Source organism: Carlito syrichta, unplaced genomic scaffold (assembly GCF_000164805.1).
Source record: "Carlito syrichta isolate Samal-C Ts95f unplaced genomic scaffold, Tarsius_syrichta-2.0.1 Scaffold115570, whole genome shotgun sequence".
In the NCBI taxonomy this organism is placed as follows: Eukaryota; Metazoa; Chordata; class Mammalia; order Primates; family Tarsiidae; genus Carlito; species Carlito syrichta.
The window spans coordinates 1,965-12,764 of NW_007059666.1; the positions used below are offsets into that span (position 1 = coordinate 1,965).

At 61.4% G+C, this 10,800-nt stretch overlaps 1 protein-coding gene across 1 annotated transcript in view; it reads left to right on the forward strand.

The window, feature by feature from the left end:
• Window positions 1-649: 649 nt before the first annotated feature.
• Window positions 650-10,800, forward strand: part of CFAP74 (cilia and flagella associated protein 74) — a gene marked incomplete at its 5' end in the record, with an annotated part of 47,264 nt that continues 37,113 nt past the window's right edge. The window contains 7 exons of the mRNA XM_021719393.1: window positions 650-837; window positions 4,867-5,040; window positions 5,781-5,891; window positions 6,182-6,284; window positions 6,837-6,994; window positions 8,247-8,448; window positions 9,789-9,944. Of these exons, the coding sequence (XP_021575068.1) occupies window positions 650-837; window positions 4,867-5,040; window positions 5,781-5,891; window positions 6,182-6,284; window positions 6,837-6,994; window positions 8,247-8,448; window positions 9,789-9,944 (1,092 nt within the window). The remainder of the gene's footprint in view (window positions 838-4,866; window positions 5,041-5,780; window positions 5,892-6,181; window positions 6,285-6,836; window positions 6,995-8,246; window positions 8,449-9,788; window positions 9,945-10,800) is intronic.

Sequence of the window (10,800 nt, forward strand, 5' to 3'; positions counted from 1 at the left end):
ATGACACATGGGCAGCTCTGTCAGCCCTCAGAGAATTGGGTGATGACGGGCCTCAACAGGCAGAGATGGGCACAACATCCTGGGGTGGTTATTCCGGGGTGTGAGTCACTGCCCTCTCCACCGTGGAAGACTCCTGGTCCTGACAGAGATGGTGCCCAAACAGAGACTGAGAGGTGTCCCTGCTGCCAGTCGGTCAGATATTCAGCAGTATCCTGCTCATCCTTGGGGAGCCCAGTCAAAGCCCTGAGCCCGTGCGGAGCCTCTCTGCCACCATAGCCCCAAGAAGGAGCTGGGTGGAGGGCACAGCCGGCTGAGTCCACACTCAAGTTGTCCTGTCTACGGAGCCCACACACCAGGCCATCCTGTCCATGGAGCCCACGTGCCAGGTCGTCCTGTCTTGTCCACAGAGCATACACTCAGGTCATCCTGTCCACGAAGCCCACACACTAGATCTTCCTGTTCATGGATCCCGTGTACTGGGCTGTCCTGTCCATGGAGCCCAAATACCAGGCCGTCCTGCCGGTCCATGGAGCCCATGTGTCAGGTCATCCTGTCCACAGAGCCCACACCCGAGTCATCCTGTCCATGAAGCCCACATGCTGGGCCATCTTGTCTATGGAGCTCATACCCCAGGCTGTCCTGTCCACAGAGCCCACAGGCTGTCCTGTCCACGGAGCCCACATGCCAGATTGTCCTGTCCATAACACCCATGTGCCAGGCCATTCTGCCCACAGCCCACACCCAGGTCATCCTGTCCACAGAGCCCACACGCCAGATCATCCTGTCCACGGAGCCCACGTGCCAGGCCATCCTGTCCATGGAGCCCACGCCTGAGGGGTCCTGTCCACCTCATTTGCAAGAGCCCTCTCTGTGAAGAGGGGTCCTTTGGGGGACACTGATATTCCTACACTCTGTGTCCACTCTGAGAAGTCCAGCCACCCACCTCTTTCCCAAGCTGTGTCACCAGCCCTAGGACCAGCCGCCAAGCCGCCAGTTGCTGCCGATGGGTCTCTGCAGAACCGTCCTCCCACAGGGGGTGCACACTCCTGAGGTTCGGTTCTAGGAAGGACCCATTTTCTGGAGGCTCCCGGGTCCCTGTGTGGACCTGTGCCTCCACGGGGTGCACTTCTGCTGAGGGCACAGACTGGGCAGAAGCTTCTGTGAACGAGGCTCAGTCATGGGGACCTCTGGGAGAATGGGCCACTGCTCACAGACTCCCTGTCCCTTCAGGGTCTGCACTGGGCTCCCACGTGTGCCCCAGCAGTAAGGGTCCTGCGAGGCCCCTGAATCTGTGGCTGGTGGCTCAGACACGTCCACTCATCCACTCGTCACCCAGCAAGCCGTCAAAGAGCACCACCACGTGCCAGGCACCGCCATGTGCCAGGCACCACCACACAGGAAGAACTCCTTGGGAGCAACAATCCAAAGTCTGGCCTCGTGGAGCCTGTTTTGGGGTGATGGGAGGCAGCAGTGAGCAGCCACACACTGCCCAGGGCAGCCCCAGCTGTCACCCGCTGCCCAGACACATGGGACCCAGCAGGACATCTGTCCAGACCCACCGCAGAGCCTTCTGTGGCAGCACCCATTCCATCACTGCAGTGACATTGCCATAGGCCGAGTGCTCAGCTCAGCACACATGTGATCCTGCAGTTTTTTGGGTTTTTTTTGAGTTGGAATCTCACTCTGTCACCCAGACTGGAGTGCAGTGGCCGCTCCCGGCCACCGCAGCCTCGACCTGCTGGGCTCGGCTATCCTTCCGCCTCAGCCTTCCGAGTAGCCGGAATTACAGGCATGTGCTACCACGCCCGGCTGATTTTTGATTTATTGTAGAGATGAGGTCTCGCCAAGTTGCCCAGGTGGGTCTCAAACCCACAGGCTCAGGCAATCCCCTCACCTCAGCCTCCCAAAGGCGCGGGATTACAGGCTGAGCCACCAAGCCCGATGTTCCTGCAGGTCTTGAGGGCAGAAACCAGCATGGGCCCTGGGCTGGAGTCAAGGTGTGGGCCTGGCTCATTCTGGAGACCCCAGGGGAGCCTGCGTCTTCGCTGTTCCTGGACCCTAGAGGACTTGAGTGGAGCCCTCCTCTGCTTCGGTCCCCGGGACCCCAAGTCCCCTCTGCCTGTCCACGCTGAGGATTGCTGATCCTGCCTGAGCGCTGCCAGCAGCCCCCTCAGCCCAGGATCACCCGTGGCCCCAGCGCATTCCAGAGGACCACCACAGTATCTCCCCACCGAAGCCACCGTGGAGGGCAAGTCCCCACAAGCAGCAGCGACTTCCTAACGCAGCGTCTCTGCAGACTCTTGGATCTGTATTCCTTCCTGCACTAACGCAAAGGAGCTCCTGTCCTCCTGACTTTTGGGGTGTGGGTCTCTCCTGTGGCAGGGTTCCCTGACCGCTGAGCAGTCCACGGAAATCACTGTGTTGGGATTCCCACTTGGTGGGGAGGAGTGATGCGCACGTCCACGTCTGCCCACCGGCCTGGCTGGGGAGTTGATCCCACACCCACTCCCCGGGGTTCTCTGTGATTGGCTGCGCCCTCCAGCAGGGAAGCCTCTGCTCAGATCGGAGTTCGTTCTTGCCCATGATGCATGCTGGCGCGAGGCAGACTGGCAGCCCCTGGGGGAGGCGTGTCGGGGCCTTGGGCGGCTTGCTGCTTCCAGTGCCAAGAGATGGGCGGGGGCTTGGGGTTCAGGGTACTTGAGTGTGTCCAGACCCACCCTGCTGGTGTCCTTCCAGAATCCACGTGTTGGAACTTAGTTCCAAGCTGATGGCATGGGGAGGGGTCTTTGGGATGTGCTTAGGCCGTGAGGATGCCGCTCACAAAGACGGGATTCATGCCTTGAAAGGGCTGGGGGCAGCAAGTTTGTCCCTTTTGCCCCTCTGTCCCCTCCACCACGTGGGGACACAGAGAAGGTGCCAGCTATGAGGAACAGCAATCTACTGGTGCGTCGACCTTGGACTTTCCGCCTCCAGAACTGTGAGAAATACATTCCAGTGTTTATACACTACCCAGTCTTGGGTATTTTGTTAGAACAGCAGGAATGGACCAAGACAACATCTGACCTTTTATAAGAGAGACCTGCAAGCTGGCTGGGCACACCTGCAATCCCAGCACTCGGGGAGGCTGAGGCGGGAGGACTGCTTGAGCCCAGGGATTCGAGGCTGCGGTAGACCCTAATCACACCAGTGCACTCCAGTCTGGGCAACAGAGAGACCCTAACTAAAAAGAGAGAGAGCCCCTACAAGCTGTTAGCTCAAATTGTCACTCGACCACTGACCACAGGATAGGGAGACGCAGCATCCAATTGAACAGTGACTGAGAGTGTTCCAGAACTGGGGAGGACATGAATCCTCAGATTAAGTCAGGAGCAGGAGGAGTGGAAATAACCCACACGTGGAAACACCATGGAGTCAGACACTGGGAAGGGATGAAACAGTGTCAGGATGTCAGTGACGTTTCCGGGTGGAGATCTGAAGGGAACTGTAATCAGCCATTGCAGTTATTTAAGGTTGCCCCAACACAGGAGACAGCATGCCCAGTTTTTAATATACAGTGGAATAACCTTGATGCCAAAACCAAGAGGATAGTACAAGAAAGGAAAAGTATGGCCCAGTCTCGAAATCAATGACAAAATCCTGTATCCTGCATCCAAACTAGAATCTGACCATGTGCTGGGCACACACACCCCTTACTCGGTGTCAAGCTGGGGTATATATCCTCAGAGCCCCAAGGAAAGGCTTCACGGTGGAAATTCCTCATGCTGACACTCCGAATGGGCAAAGCCATCTGGGCTCCTCAATTCACTGTGTGCTCCTGAGTTTTTTACGACAGTGAGGCCGACCTGTCTTGCAGTGGGTAGAAAGATTGGACTCAATTTTTAGAAAAGCTTCCAGCAAAACGGGATGGAAGGAAATGTCCTGGGCATGACCAGGGTGCCCACCAGAGACCTGCAGCCAGCATCTCACAGGATGTGTTGGAGGCATTTGCTTTTCTGCCCGAAATGGGCAGAGATGGCAGGTAAAACTCCTGTGTCCGCCCTGCTCCGTGGGTTCTGGTCCAAGTCTGTGCCTTCCAGGGAACTGCCAGAGCATCCTGGACACTGAGCACGTCACTCTGCCAGGCTCTCAGTCCCAGTGTGCCACCATCTCCCCACACTCCCAGCCAACGCTGTGGCAAAGGACACTGGCAGGTTCACCCCAAAATGGACTTCCACGTGCTTGGGGGGTACGTTCTCGGCCTTAACCCCTTGCTGCATCTGTGAACTGCTGCATCCTCTTCATCCCAGCTGAAGAGGAACCAGAAACTTGCCTGAGTTGTGCCAAAAATCCATGGAACGCTGTGTATCAGGCCACCATGGACACCAGACTCACTCCCAGGCGAGGACAGGTCTGCCCAAGACCGGAGGTCGGGCAGGTCCCCATCATCCAGCTGAGGGGCAGACGCGGGCCCCATCCAAGCACATCTGAGAGCTGAGGGGTGACCACTGGCATTGCTCAGTCAGCACCAGGGACCCTGCAGGACAGTCATGGCCGTCCCTTCCCAAATGCTTTCCCCAGCCAGGCAGGGGCCCGCCCCGGCCCACCACAACCAATGGGCTCCAGGCTGGCGAGTGCCGTGGGTACACAGGGGGTATAGGGAAAGGCTCCAGCCTGGCTGGACTTGGGTCCATGGTGCACTTCCAAGGCCAAGGCGGTGGGGAGTCGAGCTCAGTCCCCGGGTGACTCCGGGCCAAGAAACCTCCCGGAGGATGGAGCTGACCCTCCAGGGTGTCCACACCCGTCTGGTGTGTTTGTCAGAACAGGAAGGGCATGTGGCCAGGTCCCAGCCTCTGGGCTGCTATTAGCAAGGGACCTCTTGTTTGCAAGGCTCGCCCTGTGGCACATCGAGGTCCAGGAGGGGCAGCTGGAGGCCTTCAGGGAGGCGGAGCGGGAGGAGAAGGAGGCTGAAGACAGGCGCCGCCGGGTGCGCAGGGCAGAGAGGCTCCTCCAGGAGCAGGAGGCCCAGGGGAAGGCGGAGCAGAGTCGGCTGCTGAGGCTCCGGTAAGTGGCTCCCAGACCTGCCTTCCCCACAGCCCCCAACCCTCAGCCTTCTGCTCTGTGTGCTCCAGATTCAGGCTCGGCCCTCCCTGGCTCCTCAGACCTGCCCAGGTGTCAGGTGCCTCCCCAGGCCCAGAGCCCCGGCCCCTGGCTGTCCTTTGAGCACCTTGAGGTGCTTAGGCCAGTCCCTCCATGTCCCCTGGGGCCACCTGTCATGCGTCTCCTGCTCAGTCAGGGTTCTGGGCAGGGCAGGCACCAGCCGCCTCCCAGACCTGACCCCATGTGTCTCGGGCTGTCATGGCGCCAGCCCCAAGGCCCCCCCGCGCGCTACCTGCCTGGCTCCTCAGACCCCCGCCCCAGGCTCACCCTGCCCCTTACCCAAGCCAGTAACCAGGGATCCACCCGCCACTCCCACCATTGCCAGCTCTCTCTGCTGGTCCCGTGGAGCCCAGGCCCAAGCTGTGGACTGCCAGGCTCCTCGTCCCTCACCACTACGCCCACCCACAGCACTGTCATTGCTAGTCCCTTCTTCTACCCAACCCCGCCCAGCCCGGATCAAGCCTCACCTTTGGCGGGCCGCACCAGGGCCTGTAGCACTTAATTTGGTGTCCATGGTGCCCATCCGCCCGTGTCCCCGGCTCCTGCCCATGCGGACATGTCTTCCTGGGGCGTGAGCGTCAGCAGCCAGGGCCTCGAGCCCACACAGCACAGGAGGCCGAGTCTCGTGGGCCGTGTCGCTGCAGGAAATCCTTGCTCACCCGGAAGGAGCTCGGCCGCAGGCACCAGCAGCTGGCGGAAGATGCCCAGAGGAGTCGCAGGGCCGCTGTGCAGTTCCTGAGGGCCTCGCTGGGCAGGTAGGCACTCCTGGGCTCTTCCCTCTGGCCTCGAGGAGACCAGGAATGCAGCCACTGCTCTGAAATTCCCAGGGTTTACTGCAAAGTCCCCGCCCAATCATTGGAGCCCCGGTCTGGTTTTCGGCCTGAGCCGCTGTGTCTTCGGAAGACGCGCGGGCTGCGGTGGACTGGCATTTCTAGCTCTGGTCCTTACTGCCTGAGCCCGCACAGCTCCCCGCTCACCTAGGTGCTGTGCCCTTGGGCCACCATGCCCCCACCAGCACCCCTCGTGTGTACGGACCCCTTCCCAGGATCCGAGAGCGAGAGGCGCAGGAGGCGCTGGCGTCCCGGGAGCATCTGCAGAGGCGCATGGACGCAGTGCTGGCACTAAAGGGCAGCATCTCGGCCAACCGGGTAGGCCCCACCGCCCTCCGCGTGCCTGGGCCAAACCCTCGGGAGCAAGCCCATGGCCTGGCGTGTCTGGGTGGTGAGTGGCTCTCTGAGAGTCTTGGAGCTTCTGCCACAGGACTTTTGTCGCAGGCTCCGGGGTCAGCAGAAGGAAAGCAGCTCCCAGGCCCCTCCTCGGGCGTCTCCCCTTGTGGGATGGGCGCAATGCCCCGTGAGGCACACGTGGGACCAGGGCACCACAAGGCCATGCACAGGGCCAGGGCCGGGGCGAAGCCAGGAGAGCGGAGGGGGAAGAGGCTCAGCGGGGCGGGTCGAGGGCCACCGGCTGGCTGGGCGGAGACACCCCAGCCCTGTAGAGGCCCCAGCGGGGGTGGACTTGGAAAAGGACAGAGCTGGACAAAGGGCAGACCACCTGCTGCGGGAGCCAAGGGGGCCAGCATTACTGAAGGACAGGCCCGGTGTGTGAGCGTGTGTGTGCCTGTGCACGCATGTGTGAGTGTGAGCGTGTGTGTGCACATGTGTGCTGAAGTTATCTCCTCGGTGTTCTCTGTTTCCAAGGAAACATTGCGGAAGTTTCAAGCGTGGGGCCAGGCCAAGGCAGAGCTGGCGGAGCGGAGGGCCCAGGCTGAGCAGGCGGCCGTCCTCGCCCAGGGCGGGGATGCGTTCAGGCACCTTTTCCACCAGCAGCGCAACCAGGAGCTGGAGGCCCAAAGGCGGTGAGGGTAGCGGATGAGGGGTGCGTGGCGGGGAGGGCTTGTCCAGCAAGCCCAGCCTCTCCTGGGACCCCTCTCGGGGCTGGGGGGCAAAGGAATGGGGGTCCAGCCCGCCCTGGCTCCTCCTTGGCCCTGTGGGCCTGACCTTGGCCTGTGGGCCTAACCTTGGCCCTGTGACCTTGGCCTGACTCACCCTGGCCAGCCTCTCCCCCAGCTCCTCCTAGAGCCTCTGGGTCTTGCCCTGGTCTCTCAGGAGGAGGGCCGAGGGGCTCTATCTAGACCCCTCCAGGAAGCCTGGTAACGTTTTCAGGTTCCCTCTGGGGGAGCTTAAGCCCACTTCCTTGTCTGGAACCCTTGCCTGGCGTCCTGATGCTGCAGCTTGGGCTCCCTGGGGCCCCTCTGGCTATCATCCCCCCAATTCAGAAGTCACGCAGGCTCATCCTGCTTCCAGCTTCCCTTCTTGGTCTCCCCCACCCGGGCTCAGTGGTGCCCTGTTGCCCCACCCCGTGGCCCTGCCATGGGAGCAGCTTCCTGGGCTCCAATGCTCAAGGCCAGGGTTTCCAGCTGGCCCGTCTCTGCCACCTCATTCCTGGCCTTTGCCAGCCCTGCATACAACGCTACAGCAACGTGTAGATCATCCTCTCCGTGGCTTTGCCCAGAGTCGCCCTCATTCTGGGGGCCTGTCCTCTCTCCCCTGGCCCTGGCTGGCTACTGCTTAGGATCTGCTTGAGTGTGGCCTCCCTACCCCCAAGTCACAGTCCCACCACCCATCTGCCTGCCCAGCGTGGTGGGGGTTCCTGGGGACACCTCTGCCCACCCACACGTCCCTTAACCTGGCACCTAGGAGGCCTGGCAAGCAGCGACCGGAATGAGCGAGCGAGTGAGTGGGTGGGTGAGCGAATGAGCAACCTCAAGCCCTGACGCCGCCCCTGTTTCAGCTGGGCAGCCCGGCAGCCATCCCGGAACTGAAGGGTGGGGAGCAGCTCTCGGGGGCGGGCCGAGGACCACTGGGGGACTGGGCTGCTAGCCCACACCGGGCCAGGAGGGGCTGGGGTTCAAGTCTGGGGTCTCCTCCTGGGCTCCATCCATCTCCTCCCCGGGAGCCCGGGCTCACCCCGGCCCAGGATGCGCCCACCCGAGAGCCCCGCCAGGCAGGACCTGAGCTCCTGGGAAGAGGCTGCCTGGGCGGCCCCAGCCCATTCCTCCTGGGCCTGGACGGGTGGCGCCTGCCCTGTCTGAGAAGCATCCCTGGCAGGGCCTTTGAGGAGGGTCAGAAGCTCAGGAGGCAGGAGATCATCGGTCGGATTTTGAAAGAGAAAGCAGAGGAGGAGAACAGGAAGAAGCAGCCTCCCTCCACCAGGGCCACATGCCAGCTGACCCTACGAGACAAGACGTGGAGCTACGTCTCGGACGTCTGTGAGGGGAAGACCGCAGCCCCGACCATCACGGAGTCCCTGGTGAGCGGGATTCGCCACCGAATTCGCACAGCCGGCAGGGCACAGGGCCTGGGGCTGGTGCAGCGGCAGGTTGTCCGGGGACTGCAGGCCACGGCCATCCGCAGGGCAGTGTCACCAGCTCTTCACAGCCCCGGGCAGCAGGGGTGGGAATCGCCGTGAGAGGGAGGCCCACAGCCGAGCATCCTCCGGTCCCAGAGCCCTGGCAGGCCTTTCCTCCCCAGCTGTGCCGCGGGCCCCCCACAAGCCAGGTCAGCATGTGTGGGGGAGGGGGCCACGCAACCTTGCAGACCCACACCCACGTGGCCACCTCTGCTGAGCACTCCTGACGTCGCCCTGGAGACAGTGACTGTTCTGTCTCTCATTCGTTCGTTCACTCATTCTATTGAAGGCCTGCTCCGTGCCTGCTCTCCCTCAGTTGGGGGGTTAATTACTAGGTCACTCTTCCCTAAGGGCGTGGGGTGGGGCAACACCCCCTTCTGAGCCCAGCAGGTGCTGCAGCCTCTGCCCTCGTGGACCCCAAAACCTGAAGACCAAGGTCACTGACTCCAACAAACGGCCTGAGGAAAAGCCCAGCCTCATTCTGCCTGGGTTCCAGCCCGTGTGAAGGGTCTTTGCTGCATGCCCGGGGCATAGGAGGAGGTCCTTCCTGGTTCCCAGGCTTCTGTGCCAGGGGCCTCTGCTTTGTAACTTTTTCCATTTACAATATTATTACTCAATATTTTTCTCCGACGCTCAGAAGAGTCTGCACAAGATCCCTTTGATGGGAAAGAGTCTCATTTATGGACGAGAGCCTTCCTCGCCAAACCTTCTTATTGTTGCTGGTGTAGATCATGCCCCAGGAACAGGGACTGTGCCAGTCCAGCCGGAGATGTGGGGTACTGCGGTGGGCCGGGAGACGGGTCCCTCCCTCCCAGAACAGCTCATGGAGAAGTAAAGGCAGAGTCAGGACAGAGCCAGGGAGTGCAGGCTGCCCACACGAGCCCAGGGTACTGATGGTCAAGTGTTGATAGCCAGGAGCTGACGGTCAGGTGCCAATTGTCAGGTGCTGATGGCCAGGTGCTGACAGCCAGGTGCCCAAACCAAGCCAGGTACAGGTCAAGTGTTGATATCTAGGTGCTGACGGTCAGTGTGCCAAGGATCAGATGCTGATGGCCAGGTGCCAACAGCCAGGTGCCGATGGCCAGGTGTTGGTGGCCAGGTGCTGACGGCCAGGTGCAGACCGTCAAGTGTTGATATTCAGGTGCCAACGGTCAGGTGCTGATGGCCAGGTGCTGTTGGCCGTGCTACCCGCAGGGTGGGGTGACCTTCCATTCCATCCTGAACACGTCTTTACTCCACAGGAGGACGATGCTGTTGCCCACCACAGGCCCTCCCAGCTAGTGGAGGCCATCTCCAGTGAGTCCGTGCAGGTGGACCCCGGGACCATCTCAGAGGAGGAAACGTTAGCCGAGCCTGAAATCTCTGGCCTCTGGAGCGAGGGCTACAAGCCGTACCAGGTACGGGGTCCGCTTTCTAATCCCTCATGTCAGACCCCCACCCCACGCGACTGTTGGTGCTCTTCTCCCCCACACCTCCCACCCCTCCTGTCTCCAGCCCCCAGGCCTTTCCCCTGATGGCACTGAGAGGGTACCACATGTGCTCTATGACACCAAACTCCCCCACCCCGCCTGACTCGGTCACCATGGCGTGGCTGGGAGGGACAGAGGAGTTGGAAGGTTGAGGGGCTGCCTCTGAGTCACTCTGCTTGCTGTCAGGAAAGCACGTTTCTAGAAGGAGGAGCTCGGTGCGTCCCATCCAGAGCAGGTTCCCCCAGGGCCTGCAGGAGCAGACTCAGTGAGAGTAAGGCTGCAGGGGGAGGAGCAGGCTGTGGCCCTGCCCCACGTCAGAGGGCATCACCGCCCCTGTACTTGTGTGACATGGGTCACCATTGCCGTCAGGGCACAGCCCTTTGGTTCTGTGGGCTCTGGGGCAGTCTGGCTGATCAGGGCGACGACCGAGACAGCCAGGGACTACACCCACGCTTGGGGGTTGCGGGTGGGTGGTGGTACTGGAAAAAGGTACCAGCCCAGAAGAGTCGGGAGGAGCTGGGCACGGGCATCGCATGGGCTGACCCGAGCCAGGGCCGCAGTTGTCTCCAGTCCAAAAGGGAAGACTGACTGGCTGTGGCATCCTGGCTGCCCGCCTGGGCCGGGGGCAGCATTTCACCCTGGGTGAGCCTGTTAGCAGCACCATGCCTCCCTTCCGTAGAACTTCTCAGGGACGTCCTCAGTCCTGATCTGACCACCTAGAGAGTGCCCGGGGCCATTATGTCCCAGAAGTCGGCCTGTTCTGCTTCTCTTCCTCCTGTTTTTT